This window comes from Ursus maritimus, unplaced genomic scaffold (genome assembly GCF_017311325.1).
Source record: "Ursus maritimus isolate PB19 unplaced genomic scaffold, ASM1731132v1 scaffold_13, whole genome shotgun sequence".
NCBI lineage: Eukaryota > Metazoa > Chordata > Mammalia > Carnivora > Ursidae > Ursus > Ursus maritimus.
The window spans coordinates 21,943,334-21,959,573 of NW_024423675.1; the positions used below are offsets into that span (position 1 = coordinate 21,943,334).

General features: G+C 35.3%; 1 protein-coding gene across 1 annotated transcript in view; it reads right to left on the bottom strand.

Moving 5' to 3' along the window:
- The window catches only part of REV3L (REV3 like, DNA directed polymerase zeta catalytic subunit), a 169,574-nt gene that overhangs the window by 17,907 nt on the left and 135,427 nt on the right, over positions 1 to 16,240 (bottom strand). Inside the window, exons 23-26 of the mRNA XM_040627642.1 lie at positions 14,758 to 15,002; positions 13,655 to 13,763; positions 11,623 to 11,829; positions 2,920 to 3,029 (exon numbers count right to left, since the gene is read on the bottom strand). Coding sequence (XP_040483576.1) covers positions 2,920 to 3,029; positions 11,623 to 11,829; positions 13,655 to 13,763; positions 14,758 to 15,002 — 671 coding nt within the window. The remainder of the gene's footprint in view (positions 1 to 2,919; positions 3,030 to 11,622; positions 11,830 to 13,654; positions 13,764 to 14,757; positions 15,003 to 16,240) is intronic.

The following is a 16,240-nucleotide window of genomic DNA, read 5'->3' on the forward strand; positions in this document are numbered from 1 at the left end:
AGAGATGAATGTGAGGGATTGACTGTGAAGGGGTACAAGAGAACTTTCTACGTTGATAGAAATGTTCTGCACCCTAACTGAGGTGGTAACTGGTTACACGGATCTGTACCTGCATATACTGAACAATACACTGTGCATTTTTTTTAAAAAATAGTGCATTTTTATTAAAAATTATACCTCTATGAAGTTGGTATCTTAAAAGTTATTATTATAGGGTATATACATGAGATTTTACCCAGTAGTTAGTGGGTTTGAGGCCATCTATGTTTTGGCCAGTTTTATCTGGAGCTAAGCTTCAAGACAGCTGGCCAAGATTAATGGAAGGTCACTTAACAGAATGGAGGTGACTAGCCTACAAAAAGAGATGGTTTTAAAATGAATTTGTTTGACACTGGTGCTTTTAATCTAGTTAAATAACATTTATCTTTGGGTCGAGAGATCCAAGTACACATATAGAGCAGTGATTTTCACATGGTAGAGGGTGAGTGGGGATATTAGAATAACTTAGAAGGTCTTTCTCAACTATAATCAGATGAATTTCCCGAGAGATTCTTTTTTAAATTAAAATTTTTATTTTTTAAATTTATTTGAGTATAGTTGACCCAAGAGATTCTAGAGAACTCTTATAACTGTTGGGAGTAGGTCATATCCTACTAGGATGCAGTAGATATGATTGAGAACAACTATTCTACAAAATACCTGAACCACTAGTCAATAACATTGTAATAACTTTGTATGGTGACAGTTGGTAGCTACACTTACCATGGTGAGCATTTTATAATGTATATAATTGTCAGATCACTGTATTGTACACCTGAAGCTAATACTATATGTCAATTATATTTTAATAAAAAAATCATTTAATTGAAAAAAAGAAATGCAGTGTGTTTATTATATTTTCTAAATGGACAACAATGCATAACTGCTCTAGAAAGAGAAACACCCTTCTAGCAGAGTAACTTTGATAACTGATCTCCCTTAGCTAGACCCCAAGATTCATAAAATCAGCAGTCTTGGAAGTGGAGGGAGGCAATGGTCCTTCATCATCATCTATCAGATTCCCACCACTCTGATCATGAAGCAACTGAGCTTCAGAGGGGCTAAGCACTTTGTTAATGACCATGCAATCAGCCAGGAGTACAGCTAAAAGAGAATCCAGATCCCCTCACTCTCAGTTAAGAACTTCTTCACTTCCCCAAGCATTATCTATTATCCCTAAAGCAGTGTTTCTCAATCTTTTATCATTATTGTCTTTTCAAAGAAAAAAGTTAAAAGTAAATATAATAAGAGAAAATAATTAGTAAGGAATTCTGACTTAATAAGAAAGTACCAGCTAGCAATCAAAAAACACTGAGTACTACTTTATGGCTCCACTGCTGACTAGTTGGGGATTTTAGACAAGTTTCTTAGGGAAATGTGCTTTTATTATCATTATTTATTTATTTATTAAAAAAAATCTTTTTTTTTTTTTTTTTTAGTTTCAGATGTAGTGTTCAATAATTCATCAGGTGCATACAACGTACTTTTTAGGCAGCACCTGAGAATGTGCCTGTAATGGTTCCTCCCAACAGTGTGAAAATGCTGACCTAAATAGCACCGAAGTTGTCTTCCAACTCTGACATTCTATGAGTCTGTGTTCTTTGGTTTGAATTCTTAAAGATCTTAAAGGCCAAACAAAATAACTACAATCGGAATCATGCCAACTTCTGATTCTCTGTGTATGTTATCAGCCATGGACATGTATGACCCTGAATTAAACTCAACAATTTAAAGGCTTCACTTTGTCCTCTTCCCTAAATATTTTGCAAGGAGCTCTGCTAACAAGGTGCAAAATGATGTTCTAGTAACTTTTATTTTGCTGGACTACTCAGCAGAAGTGGTTTTACAAAGCAGTGAAACACTCAAATTTAGGAGTGGCTTTTGATGGGGAAGAGTAGAGACTATGGATAATCGGGACCTGGATAACTTGAAAGTATCCCCACTTGTTAGTAATGAAACAGCTAGAGTAAGGTCTTATTCAGCATTAATATGATTATGCTGATGGTATGTGCATTAAAGAATGGAGAAGATTAAATGCTGTTTAAAGATTACCGAGAAGCTGTTTTTAATGATTAGAAGCATTATCTCCTACTGCTCAAGGTAAAGTGATCAGAGCTGTAAAGTAATCAGAGCTCCAGAGGCAAGTGCTCTTAGCATGATCACACCATGACACTAAGCCTTCCATGTGAAAAGAATATCAGACTCTAAGAAATTTGCATAATACCTATATTCTAGAAGAATTTTAATAAGTCATAAAATAAGATGTTACATAAATACCTGGGCCCTAATAAATACTAAAGCACGCAACCAGGCTGAAGTTATTAATTCAGGACTCAGAGATAGTCCTGTCCTTTGTCAGTCCATGGATAATGGGCTTCAGGAAGTCTCTGAGCCCTCTGGAATCAAATGGAAAACTGTATCTGCCTATATGCACTTTTTGTAGAAGGTCAAAACGATTTTGGGGTCTAGTGAAAAGTTAACCACTCACAGATTTGACAGATATCTTTCAAAATTAAGACATATATTTAAATTCATAGAGCTGCAGTTATATGAGGAATCATTCACATTAAAAGCAGTTTCTTTAAAAACTGGATCCTGTTACATACAGTATTTTTGCACATCACTATCTACCTGCTACCTGTAGGGACGCCATGGGAATCTCTACAAGTCTGTGGCTCAGGACACTTAAATTTTCTGTCTCTTAAGATCATAACTGGTAATTCAGGACTTGAGCTAATCTGGATCAGAAGATCAGAAGGACTGGGAAGGACTTAAGTAGAACTCTGTTTTTAGGAAGGATTACCCTTAAGCCGTTTCAAATACTGAAATGAATATCTGAAGAGATGTAAAAAGACAACTATAAAGCAGGAAGTTCATTACCTGTCAGTATCTCCATATACAACCCTAGCGCCCCATTTCTTGGTATCATTCACCAGTTTAATAGCTCGTTCCAAGGTCTCTCTGGCTTTGTGAACAATACTATCACCAACCTGTTGGTATAAACACATTGGAAGTAATTTCCTAACATAGCTTAGTATAAATCAATAGACTTTAACATAGAATACTTTTGATTACTAAATATTTCTAAAATTGAAATAAGGAGAAAAGAATAAAAAACAAAATAGTCTTCAGTGTCATCATTCTTTCTATGAGTACTCAAGAGAAAATAAGGTGAAGAATTTAAAGAAAGAACCAATCAATACACAGACTCACCTGTGAGTATATTAGTAAGTACAAAGGATTGCACTTTATACAAGGTACGCAGCCTCATAATTCCTGGAAGAATAAGCCTTGTTTATTTAAGGACTTTCTTATATGCCTTTATTTTTTTATTTTTATTTTTTTAAAAGATTTTATTTATTTATTTAACACAGAGAGACAGCCAGTGAGAGAGGGAACACAAGCAGGGGGAGTGGGAAAGAAAGAAGCAGGCTCCCAGCGGGAGAGCTTGACGTGGGGCTTGATCCCAGAACTCCAGGATCACGCCCTGAGCCGAAGGCAGACGCTTAACGACTGAGCCACTCAGGCGCCCCTCTTATATGCCTTTATAGCCAATTAGCCAGGAAAGTATTCTGTGTATGTGCATCAGTGTGTGTGTGTGTATTTATCTTTCAAAATTTTTCTGTTTTGGTGTTATGACAATTTCTTTTAGTATCATTAAAGTTAATGCTAAACTTTAATCTCAGTGATTGGTTATATAAAATTTTTAGATAATACAGAATACAAAGAAAAATGTATTATTATATGATGGAAAATACAAGTGTTCAATTTAAATTAAGTAGGCAGATATATGTCTAATAAGGGTACTTCAGATTTTTATTTATTTGACAGAGACACAAAAAGAGAGGGAGGGAGAGAGAAAGACAGCGTGCGTATGCATAAGCAGGGGAGCTGCAGAAGGAGAAGCAGACTCCTTGCTAAGCAGGGAGCCCAACATGGGGCTCGATCCTGGGACTCTGGGATCATGACCTGAGCCTAAGGCAGACGCTTAACCAACTGAGCCACCTGGGTGCCCCCCCACTTTTTTAAAGTAATCTCTCCACCCAAGATGGGGCTTGAACTCATGACTTCGAGATCAAGAGTTGCATGCTCCACCAGCTAAGCCAGCCAGTGATTATAACAAGGGTTCTTTCATTGGTGATTAGTGAGTTTAAACAAAGATCACGGCATAAACTGACAAAACAAAAAGATGGTAGATCTTGGGGCGCCTGGGTGGCACAGCGGTTAAGCGTCTGCCTTCGGCTCAGGGCGTGATCCCGGTGTTCTGGGATCGAGCCCCACATCAGGCTCCTCCGCCATGAGCCTGCTTCTTCTTCTCCCACTCCCCCTGCTTGTGTTCCCTCTCTCGCTGGCTGTCTCTATCTCTGTCAAATAAATAAATAAAATCTTAAAAAAAAAAAAAAAAGATGGTAGATCTTGACAAATATGACAAACTAATTATATTTTACAATTAAGTAAATTAAGGAGGCCAGCATAGGACTACTACTTCATTTACTAAACTCATAAAAGCTAAGGGTTGGGGAAAATTGCCCTTTGGCATAAATGGAGCATTCCTTGTAAAATTTTAAAGTAAAAACCAAGCACTTTTGTGTTAAGAAGCAAATAATAGTTACAATCTTCCTTTTACTGTAAAATTTGAATCACCTAAACTAAATGTAGGATTGGATAAGTGTTTAAAAGGCTGTTTATAGTCGCTTTAAAAAGGAAATATTAAATGAACAAAGGAATAAATTTAAAACACTGGTAGCAGACAATTTGGGTAGTAGGAATCATGAATTCCGTTGGGACCTTTCCTGCAAGAGAAAACCTTGAGAATGTGAACTATATCCTGAGACATTCAAAAAATCATGTTATCTAGTTGAAATTCAAGTTTGAATAAAATGTTCAATGTCACCTGTGGCCACTTTCAAAACAAGATACACTTTAAAATATGTGATGGCTAATAGCTGGAAGGGTGAGGCATCTAGTGTCAGAGTCAAATACGCTCTTGAGACATACGCATACTGATCCTATGTGTACCTCCCGCTGCCTACTTTGACCCATTTAAGTTATACCTGGAAGAGTCAGAACTCTTGCAGCTGCCCTTAAGACACTGCAGTGTGAAGAACTCCGTGGCGGGGGGTGGGGGGAGAAGGAAGGAGCAGTAACTAAATTGAAAGTGATTCTGCTACTCTGTGCGATGGTTCCTAGTTTGAACATCAGTCCACTACAGGACTAGGAGATTAGATTTAAAAAGAGGAAAATGATTGGCTTTACAGTTCAGGCAATGGTTGGGATCCCGAAAAGTCATGATGAGAAAAATATTTAAAGTAAAAATCCCCTGAAAAGGAGTGTTGGCAAAGTTGTGGAAAAAAGGGAATCCTTGTGCACCACTGGTGGGACTGCAGATTGGTGCAGCCACTATGAAGAACAATATGGAGGTTCCTCAAAAAATTAAAAACAGAAATGCCATGTGATCCAGCAATTACACTGGGTATATATCTGAAGGAAATGAAAACACTGACTATAAAAGATTCATTCACCCCCTATGTTCACTGCAGCATTATTTACAATAGCCAAGACACGGAAGCAACCTAAGTGTGCACTGACAGAGGAATGCATAAAGCAAATGTGGTATAAATACAGTCGACTCTTGAACAACACAGGTTTGAGCTATACAGGTTCCCTTATATGTGGATTTTTTTCAATAAATACAGTAGAGTACCGTAAATGTATTTTTTCTTATGATTTTAATAACATTTTCCTTTCTCTAACTTAATTGTAAGAATACAGCATATAATACATATAACATACAAAATGTGTGTTGTTTATGTTATCAGTAAGGCTACTGGTCAACAGTAGACTATTTGTAGTTAAGTTTTGGGGAGTCAAAAGTTATTTGTGGATTTTCAACTCCATGGGGGGGGGTCAGTGCCCCCAAACCCCACATTCTCCAAGTCTATGGTTTATCTTTTCACACTTGAGTGTTTTTTGCAGAGCAGAAAATTATTTTAATGAAGTACAGCTTACCAGCTTTCTTTCTTTCATAGAGTGTGCCTTTGCTGTTGCATCTAAAAAGCCATTACCAAATCCAAGGTCATCCAGATTTTTTTCTATGTTTATCTTCTAGAAGTTTTATAGTTTTGTGTTTTATATTTAGTTCTGTGATCCAATTTAAGTTAATTTTTGTGAAGGGTATAAGGTCTCTTGTCTAGATTCACTTTCTTGCATGTGGATATCCAGTGATCCCAGCACCATTTAGTGAAAAGACTATCTTCTATTTTCACTACATTGTATTACCTTTGCTCTTCTGTTAAAGATCAGATGACTATATTTATGTGGGTCTATTTCTGTAATCTCTATTCTGTTCCACTAATCTATTTGTCTATTCTTTGGCAAGTATGACACTACCTGGATTAGTGTAGCTTTAGTCAGCTACTGTCAGTTCTCTGAGTTTATTCTTCAAAATTGTGTTGTCTATTCTAGGTCTTTTACCTCTTCATGCAAACTTTAAAATCAGTTTGTCAATATCCACAAACTAACTTGCTGGGATTTTGACTAATATTACATTCAATCTATACATCAATTTGGGATGAACTGACATCTTGACAATACTGAGTCCTCTTATCTATCAACACGGAATATTTTTCCTTTGACTTAGCTCTTCCTGCATTTCTTTCACCAGTTGTGTCGTTTTCCTCATAGAAATCTTATGCATAATTTGTTAGATTTATACAAAGTATTTCATTTTGGGGAGTGCTTAATATAAATGGTGTTACATTTTTAATTTCAAATTTCATTTGTTCATTGCTGGTATATAGGAAAGTGACTGATTTTTGTTGTATTAACCCTGTATTCGGCAACCCTGCTATAACAGCTTATCAGGTTTAGGAGGATTTTTTGTTAATTCTTTTGGATTTTCTACAGAGAGGATTATGCCACATATAACAAAGACAGTTTTCTTTCTTTCTTCCCAATCTGTATACCTTTTATGTCCTTTTACTTGTCTTACCGAATTAGCTTCCAGTTCTTTTATGGTGTTGAAAAGGAGTAGTGAGAGGGGTCACCCTTGTCTCGTTCCTAATCTTAGTGGGAAAGCTTCAAGGTTTTCATAGCTAAGTATGAGATTAGCTATAAGGTTTTTTTGGGTAGATATTCTTTATAAAGCTGAGAAAGTCCCCCTCTTCCTGGTTTACTGAAGGTCTTTATGATCAATAGATGCTGGATTTTGTCAAATGCTTTCTCTGCATCTACTGTTATGATCATGTGGCTTTTCTTATTTAGCCCGTGTGTGATGTGATGGATCTCATTAGTTGATTTTTTTTTAAAGATTTTATTTATTTATTTGACAGAGAGAGACAGCCAGCGAGAGAGGGAACACAAGCAGGGGGAGTGGGAGAGGAAGAAGCAGGCTCATAGTGGAAGAGCCTGACGTGGGGCTCGATCCCATAATGCCGGGATCATGCCCTGAGCTGAAGGCAGACGCTTAACGACTGAGCCACCCAGGCGCCCCATCATTAGTTGATTTTTGAACGTTGTATCAGCCGTGCATGCCTGGGATAAATCCCACTTGGTCACGGTGTATCATTGTTTTTATATATTGTTGGATTTGAGTTGGCAATCTCTGCTGAAAATTTTTGCATCTATATAGTTCATGAGAGATACTGGTGTGTAGTTTTCTTGTAATGTCTTTGTCTGGTTTTGGTATTAGGATTATGCTGGCCTCACAGAATGAATTATATTCTTTTTGCTTGTAATATCTGAAAGAGATTGTGGAGAACTGGTACAATTTTTTCCCATAAATGTTTGGTAGAATTTACCAGTAAACCCATCTGGGTCTGGTACCTTCTATCTTGGAAGGTTATTAATTATTACTACAATTTCTTTCATAGATATAAGCCTATTCAGACTTTCTGAGTTTTGGCAGATTATATCTTTTAAATAATTGGTCCATTTTATCTAGGTTATCAAATTAATAATATGTAGTATTCTTTTATTTTCTTTTTAATGCCCATGGGACCTGAAGTGATGTCCCCTCTTTCATTTCTGGTATTAGCAATTTGTGTCCTCTTTCTTCTGTTTCTTAGGTTGGTTAGAGGCTTATTGATTTTATTAGTCTTTTCAAAGAATTAGCTTTGGGTTCTTAGATTTTCTCAACTGATTTCTTGTTTGCAATTTTACTGATTTCTGATATAATTTTTATTATTACTTTTCTTCACTTTGGATTTAATTTATTCTTTTTCTAGTTTTCTAAGGTGATAGCTTAGATGATTAGTTTTAGATCTTTTTTTTCCCCTAATAATGGATTCAAAATTATAAATTTCCCTCTAATCGTTGCTTTTGCTGATTCCCACAAATTGTGGTAAGTTGTGTTTTCCTTTAGTTCAAAATATTTTAAAATTTCTTTTGAGATTTTTTTTTTCTTTGACCAACCCATGTGTTACTTAGAAATGTGGTGTTTAATCTCTATGCATCTGGGGATCTTTCCAGCTCTCTTTCTGTTACTGATATCTAGTTTAATTGCATTATGATTTGAGAGCAGACACTATATGATTTATATCCTTTTAAATTTGTTAAGGTGTATTTTATGACCCAGAGTATGGTCTGTCTTGGTGTATGTTCCATGGGAGCTTAAGAAAAATGTATACTTTGGGTGCTGTTGGATGAAGTAATCTATAAATGCCCAGATGGTGCTGCTGAGTTCAACTACATCCTTACTGATTTTACTTTTTCCTATATGTTGCCCTTGTTTTTTGTTCCTGTTTTTGTTTTCCTCTTTTTCTGCTTTTTGTGATTTTGACTATTTGATATGATTCCATTTTCTCTCCTTTCTTACACATCAATTATATATCTATCTCATTTTACTTTTTATAAAAGTGGTTGGTTACCTTAGATTTTGCAATATACATTTACTTTCAATATACCACTCTCAAATACCACTTCACAATACTCCTATACCACCCGCACTTCACAAAGTGCAAGTACTTTATAATGATGAAATAATCCAATTCCTCCCAACCCTTCTGTCATTTCTGTCATTCATTTTACTTATACATAAGCACACACATAAACATAATCAAATACATTGGTGCGATTATTTTGAACAAATTGTTATGTTAGATCAATTAAGAATAAGAAAAATAAAAGTATTTATTTTACTTTCATTTATTCCTTCTCTCAGGCTCTTTTGTTTTTTTATGTAGATCTGAGTTTCTGACCTACATCATTTTCCTTCCCTCTAAAGAATTTCTTATAACATTTCTTACAAGGCAGGTCAACTGCAAACAAATTCCCTCAATTTTTGTTTGAGGAAGTCTTCTTTGCTTTTGGACAATAATTTTTCAGGGTACAGATTTCTAGGCTGGAGTGTTTTTCTCTCAACACGAAATATTTCATTCCATTCTCTTCTTGCTTGCATGGTTTCAGAGGAGACCATGTAAATCTTATTTTTGCTTCCGTATAGGCAAGGTGTTTTTTCCCCCTCTTGTCTTCTTTTAGGATTTTAATTTTATTACTGATTTTCTGTAGTATGAAAATGATATCCCTAGATTTAGTTTTTTGAGCATTTCTCCTCTTCTTTGAACTTCCTGGATCTGTGGTTTGGTGTCTGACATTAATTTGGTGAAATCCTCAGTCATTACTGTTTCAAACATTTTTTCTGTTCCTTTCTTTCTTCTCCTTCTGGAATCCCTATTACATGTATGTTTTTCCTTCTGTAGTTGCTCCAGCTTTAGGATATTTTTTTTTTAGTTTTTTTTTCTCTTTGCTTTTCAGTTTTGCCAGTTTTGATTGAGATTTCTTCAAATTCAGAGATTCTTTTCTCAGCCACATCTAGTCTACTAATAAGCCCATCAAAGGCATTCTTCAATTCTGTTGAAGTGTTTTGGTACCTAGTAGTTCTTTTGGTTCTTTCTGAGTGTCTGCATGTCTCTGCTTACATGGACCATTCGTCCTTGCATGCATGTGCTTGGTCCCTTAGAGCTCTTAGCATCCTAATAGTTGTTTTAAATTTGCAGTCTGATAATTCCAACATCCCTGCCACATCTAAGTTTGGTTCTAATGTTTGCTCTGTCTCTTCAAACTGTGTTTTTTGGCTTTTGGTATGTCTTGTAATTTTTTTTTTTTTTGGATAGATGGATATATCAGGTAGAAAGGACTGTTATAAACAGATCTTTAATACTATGGTGGTAATCTTTGTGGGGAGGGGAAGTGTTCTATAGTTCTATGAGTAGGTCTGATTCTTATAGTGAAACCGTACCTCTGGACTGTGGACTTCACATGTGCTTCTGTTTTTTTTCCCCATCTTTGGTGGGACAGGATGGCTAGGGTGAGGTGGCCTATTTCCCCTCCTCCACATGGAAGGCCACAGCACTTGGCGCTGGGTATTTCCCTTCTCTCAGGTCAGTTAGGCTCCAGTTAAATAGTGCCCCTGAAGGCAGACCTTGTTAAGAACAGATGCTCTGAAGTATTTCAGAATAGTTCCTTTCCCCTCTCTGTGAATTTTTCTTGTGGGAGAGAAAAACTTTGAGAACCTGGTTGAGTCTGAAGAGGTAAAATTCACAAAACTGTGGGGGTCCTGATGACTGGGTCCCCTGGAGTCTTAATCTCTCAGACTTATCCACACTGAACCTTCAGCAAATCATCAGTTATAGTTCAGGTTTCCCTACCTCAGCACTGGTTCCTTTTCGGTTTCTGCTCTTGTGAGTTGTGATTCTTTTATTTACCTGTTGGACTCTTCAATTTTGGGGGTAGTGGTTTGCCCTGTGACCTCACTTCTCTGACAGATCTAAGAAGAGTTGATGATTTTTCAGTATGTTCAGCTTTTTACTTGTTGTAGGGAGAGACTGACAATTTTGAGCTTCTGACATGCTGGACCTGAAACTGAAAGTCCCTTGTACAGGTCTTTGAAATTTATTCTGCCTGTTGTGTGCTGTGTGGGGACTTTATCCTTCCATTGCTTTTCCCTTTCTGAACTACTACTAATGTGGTATACCACAATGTTCTGGCCTTCATTTGGCATAAAAAGATCACCAATAAAACAAGTCTACTCTGTTCCCAATCACTAGTTACTGTATTACTCTTGTCACACTATATTGTTTTCATGTTAAATTAACACCTTAATTTAGTAAGTAGCAAAAAATTAGTCTTATTCTGTGAAAAGTGTCTTTGAATTGCAAATACCTCTGCAAAACAAAGTTTTGCTTTATATCCATTGGTACATTAGTAAACACAGACTGTTTGGTCATTCGGACACTTGGAGAGGCCAACCTAATATCAGAGCTGTCAATACATTAAAAAGGAATTATTTAGTACAAAGGCTGTTGTACATGCTATTAAATGTGGCACGAAATCTCATGGTATTAGTTTGCTACAGTATGCTCATCTAGATATGTAGAAAAATGTGTATGATAAAGAGTTCTCATAGAGAAAAGCCCCCAAGCCCCTAAGATTTTGTATGTATACAAGCTCCAGTTTGAGAAAAACTGATTTTATGTCATGGAAATGAAACTCTCTAGTCTAAACAAAACAAAATACTTCAATGAACAGATATTCATTTAATGCTGCTTTAGTCTCTTGAAAAAACTACAGATTTGTATCACTTACCTCAATGCATGGCATTCTCCCAGAAAAATTAGCAGCTGTATAGCCAAATGTGACATTTGCTATAAGCTTAAGTCCTAGCTGACGTGCATCAAGCATCCGGGAAAGGGCTCTGTCCTGCTTATAAGCCTTCATTGACTGCTTCACCATGAGTCTAGTCTTCAAAATTTCTTCGAGCATTCTTGGTAGCACACCCTTTCTTACTGAAGGCTATCATAAAGAAAAAAAGAATATTTAAAATCCCTTAAAAGTTATAGATTTAGATAATTAAGAAGGAAGCACAAAGTTTAACAATGGCCAACTGTCATGAATTGAAACATACTAACAACTGAGTGGCCACAGGGCCAGTGGCCATCAATACAAAATCATCACATTTTCTTTCTTTTGAAGAGGACTTTTCTCCTAAAACGTTCCTATAATGTTTATAAATCTAATGTAGCACTACTATGTGAGTTCAGAGCCCTCCAGGAAGGAGGATGTCAACTAGTGCACAAGAGACCATACAAGTTCAGAGAGAAATTTTGTTCAAAACTTTGATCCAAACCCCCACTCTTTCAGAAAGACACACGGGATTTGTATCACTCATAACAAACCTCAGTTTTTAAAGATCTCATCCTAATGACCCCACACAGTAATCTGCATGGAACTCCATTTATCTACCTTGGAAGAATGATGAGCTGGGTTGACTCTGCTGACATTCAAACCTGCAGTTCCAGGGACTCTAGGTATTTCAAATGTGATGCTTAGACCACTAAGCCATCCCCTCCGGCCTATATTTATTAGCAATCTGGAAGAGGGGATGAATAGTGAGGTGATAAAATTTGTTGATGCCAAAAAAAAATCATTTGTATTAATCAAGACTAGGGAGAATTTATGAGAACTCCAGTAGGAATGAAAACCACAAAACAGTATTAACTTTGAAGATGATTCACAGACACGTGCAAAGTAATGCATGTCGGACTGAACAATTAAAACCTAAGGTATAGGATAATCACACTTCTGAATATTAAAAAATCTTAGTTTTATTAAGCTTTACATTTTGGATCAAAATGTAGATGCAAATTTTAAAAATACTGTTAAAGGGAGATAATATAACAAGCCACTACATACGTGACAATGAAAACATACTCTAACCTCTAATTCATTCTGTGTACCTTATGAAGCAGCCATAATGTTTATGTTAAGATGCAATATGTTATTATGTTAAAGAGGTAATATTTTCCAAAAAGGAATAGGTCATGAAGTCTCTGGTGAGAATTTTCCTCCTATCTAAATAGGTAATTGTGGGGTACTCTTTGAACACTGGTAGAAAATGATGCTACTTTTGCTAAGTACACCAGAATGAATCTGAGGGCTTGTGGGGTCCATGCTACCATCAACTGCCCTACTGTACCACGATTTTAGTCAGACTCACTGGTAAGGAAATAGAAAAAAAAAAAAAAAAAAGAATGAAGTTGGCATAAGAGATGCAATATAATCTCCTAGATCTCTCTCCTATTTGTCTTTAATTTATTCATTTATGAGGCTCTCTTTGGTCTCTTTTAAGGGGAGATAAGGGAGAGAAAAAAGAGACCCTATTATTAGTTTGGATATCTTAAAAATGCATCAATAAATACATTAGAATATCCTTTCTAAGATAGTCTTAATTTAAAATAATGTACAAGAATAATTAGTAGAGTTTACACATTAAAGCAGTTTAAATCTTTGTAAGTTAACATCGTTGTGATTGTCAAATAGCTATTTAAGTCTCAGATTCTAATAGAGGTCAGAAGGTATATATGCACATTTATTTCTTTCGGTATTTCATTAAAAACTAAAATCTAACAAAGACTTTAAACCTAAATTCATGCAAAACAAGGTAACTGGCTTTTAATTTCTTAGCAAATTCATGTATCTTTACTTTTTAAGATAAGATATTCAAGCAAACTTGTTTTTTTTCTTCTTTGTTTTATATGCCAACAGCATATAATCTAAATCATTAGCTCTTCAAAGGTTAAGCCACAGTCGATACCTTTCACTTACAAGAGAGTATTACCTTGACAAAAGCTATTCCATTGGGGGACACTGTGATATCATGCCTAATTTGGTAAAGTAAATCTGGAGGTACTCTTAGAGAGGTACAGCCAAATTTGAACTCATCATACCTATTAAGAAAGAAAACATTAAGCAAATACTTTCTCAAATCATAGAATAGAGATACTAGACAATTTTAGGAATCTAACTCCAGTAGAAATTCATTTTCAAATATCTAAACATGAATTCATTTACTTAGTGATTTATTTGTCTATTACCACATAGCAGTTCTTCAAATATTCACGATTTATTAAAAGAAACATTTCTTAAATAGCATTATCCTAAAACTCATGGGTAAAATCTATACTGAAATACCAGATTTCGACTCAAAGTATGACCACCTTACACCAAGTTCCTTAAAGAAAACTTTAAGCCTTAAATAAAAAGATTGTAAATAACGTTTCAAAATTTCTGTTCTTAATAAAAAGGCAGGATTACCAATACAATTTCCATGAATACTTTCTATGAAGGAATGAGTATACTCTAGGCTAACACTATAACTTGGTTTTAAATATACAAAAATTATAAAGGAAGACTCTGTATTTCTTATGAGAATATATACTCCTTTGAACATTAAAAATGTTATTCTCATTCAGTTTATGAAATTTGGTTGACACAAATAAAACCCAACATTTAACAATTCAGCTTAAAAATATCATTGATTATTTCCAAGAGATCAAGAAGAGGTGACAGCTGGAGATAGATCATAATCCTCAAACTATTCCACTGAAAAGTGATTTATATCAACAAATTAAATGTAACTCTCATTTAAAGAGACCATGGATGTACATGGAGAATGAAACAAGTAAGTTGCAAGACTGATCTATTCATGATCTTCTTCATGAGTCATCCATTCATGATGCTGAATTAGTCATCCAGTTATCCACATCCACATCAATTAGTAAGGTAACTACAAAGAATGAAATTAGCTGTGCTATAGCCCATTCATCTTGCTCAAAAGGACAGTATCAAGTGCAAAGAGACACTCAAAGTCTAATTTTAGTAAGAAGTACAAAGCACAACAACATAATTATAAATATGAAAACAAAACAAAACAACCCTTACTTTCCCAAGTTCTCCACATGGCCAAGGCAGGTGGAAAAACAGTAGTTGTATGCAATCACAATTGAAGGATATAGTGACTGGAAATCCAAAACGAGAACAGAGTTGCTATAGAAGCGAGATTCAGGCTCCATAATTAGGGGAACACACTGTGGAGCCCTCATTTGGGATCTCTGCTGTACGCTAGGTGTCACAGGAATATAGTTCATTGGTTTTGCAATACGCAACATCATTGATTCCACACGGTACTGCAGGCAAAGAGGTGAAGTAGGAAGAAAAGAAGAAAACAGTTTAAATAGAAACATATTGGTCTTTGAATATATGATAATCATTTAGGGGATGTCCTACTCTTCTGAATAAGGCTGCATTCTTATAGGTTTTTTAAGTAGGCTCCACACCCAGCGTGGAGCCCAACATTAGGCTTCAACTTATGACCCTGAGATCAAGACCTGAGCTGAGATCAAGAGTCGGACGCTTAACCCACTGAGCCACCAGGTGCCCCAAGGATGCATTCTTACAATACAGTTATACTATGGGTTATTTAGTCAGCTTTCAGGTACCTGTAGGAAACATTCATAAATCCTTTTCCTATATTCCTGTAACTTTTATAAAAACTGTAAAGTATATCAAATAACTTATATAATAAGTCAAATTTTAGAAAGACAAAATTAGATTTTTTTTTATTTTTAAAAAATCTATGTAATAATAAACACAGTTTAACAATTTCATTTGAAAAGTTGGCCAGTGATCTTTGAGAAATTTATTTGAGAAAATTAGAGAAAGAAAGGCAGGAGACTTGAGATGGATAAATGTTATTCTAATTTTCCAAGAAGGAAACACAAGGATTCCAGAATTGAAAGGTAGTCAGCTTAATACCAGTCCCCCACAAAATTGAATCAAGCAATTACTGATTGTTTATAATAACCACTATTATGCAGATGGTTTGGAGTATTAGGAAAAAAAGCACTTATAAGAATCAGCATGGGTTCACAGAAATGTTCTTACGTTGTTCTAAGGTATCTTTCCCTCTTATTATAAAGCCAGCTCAAATCATTTTTAAAATTTGTGGGGGACATAAATAGCTTATAAGCAATATAATTAAATAAACATACCTTGTTTATTAATAAACATGCCAAAGTATTTAGAACTCTATTTTTGCTGTATTTACTGAACTGATAGATTGGGGGAATGTTACAGACTTATGCTAATTAAAATAATTAAAATAAAAGATTTTATGAGGTTAAGGAACCTGAGTGAATTAATGTAGTATCCCTGATGCCTAGCACAGTGTTTATTTAACACACTAAAGGTATTCAAATAAATATTTGTTGAATGAATGCATGAAATCTTTTTGGGTGATGCATTTGACAAAATCATATCTGTGGGAAATTAATTAAAAAGTTATTAATTAAATTACTTCTAAGGTCCTATTTTTCTTTAACTTCTTAAAAAAGTGATACAGCTACTTACACTGATTCCCAAATCC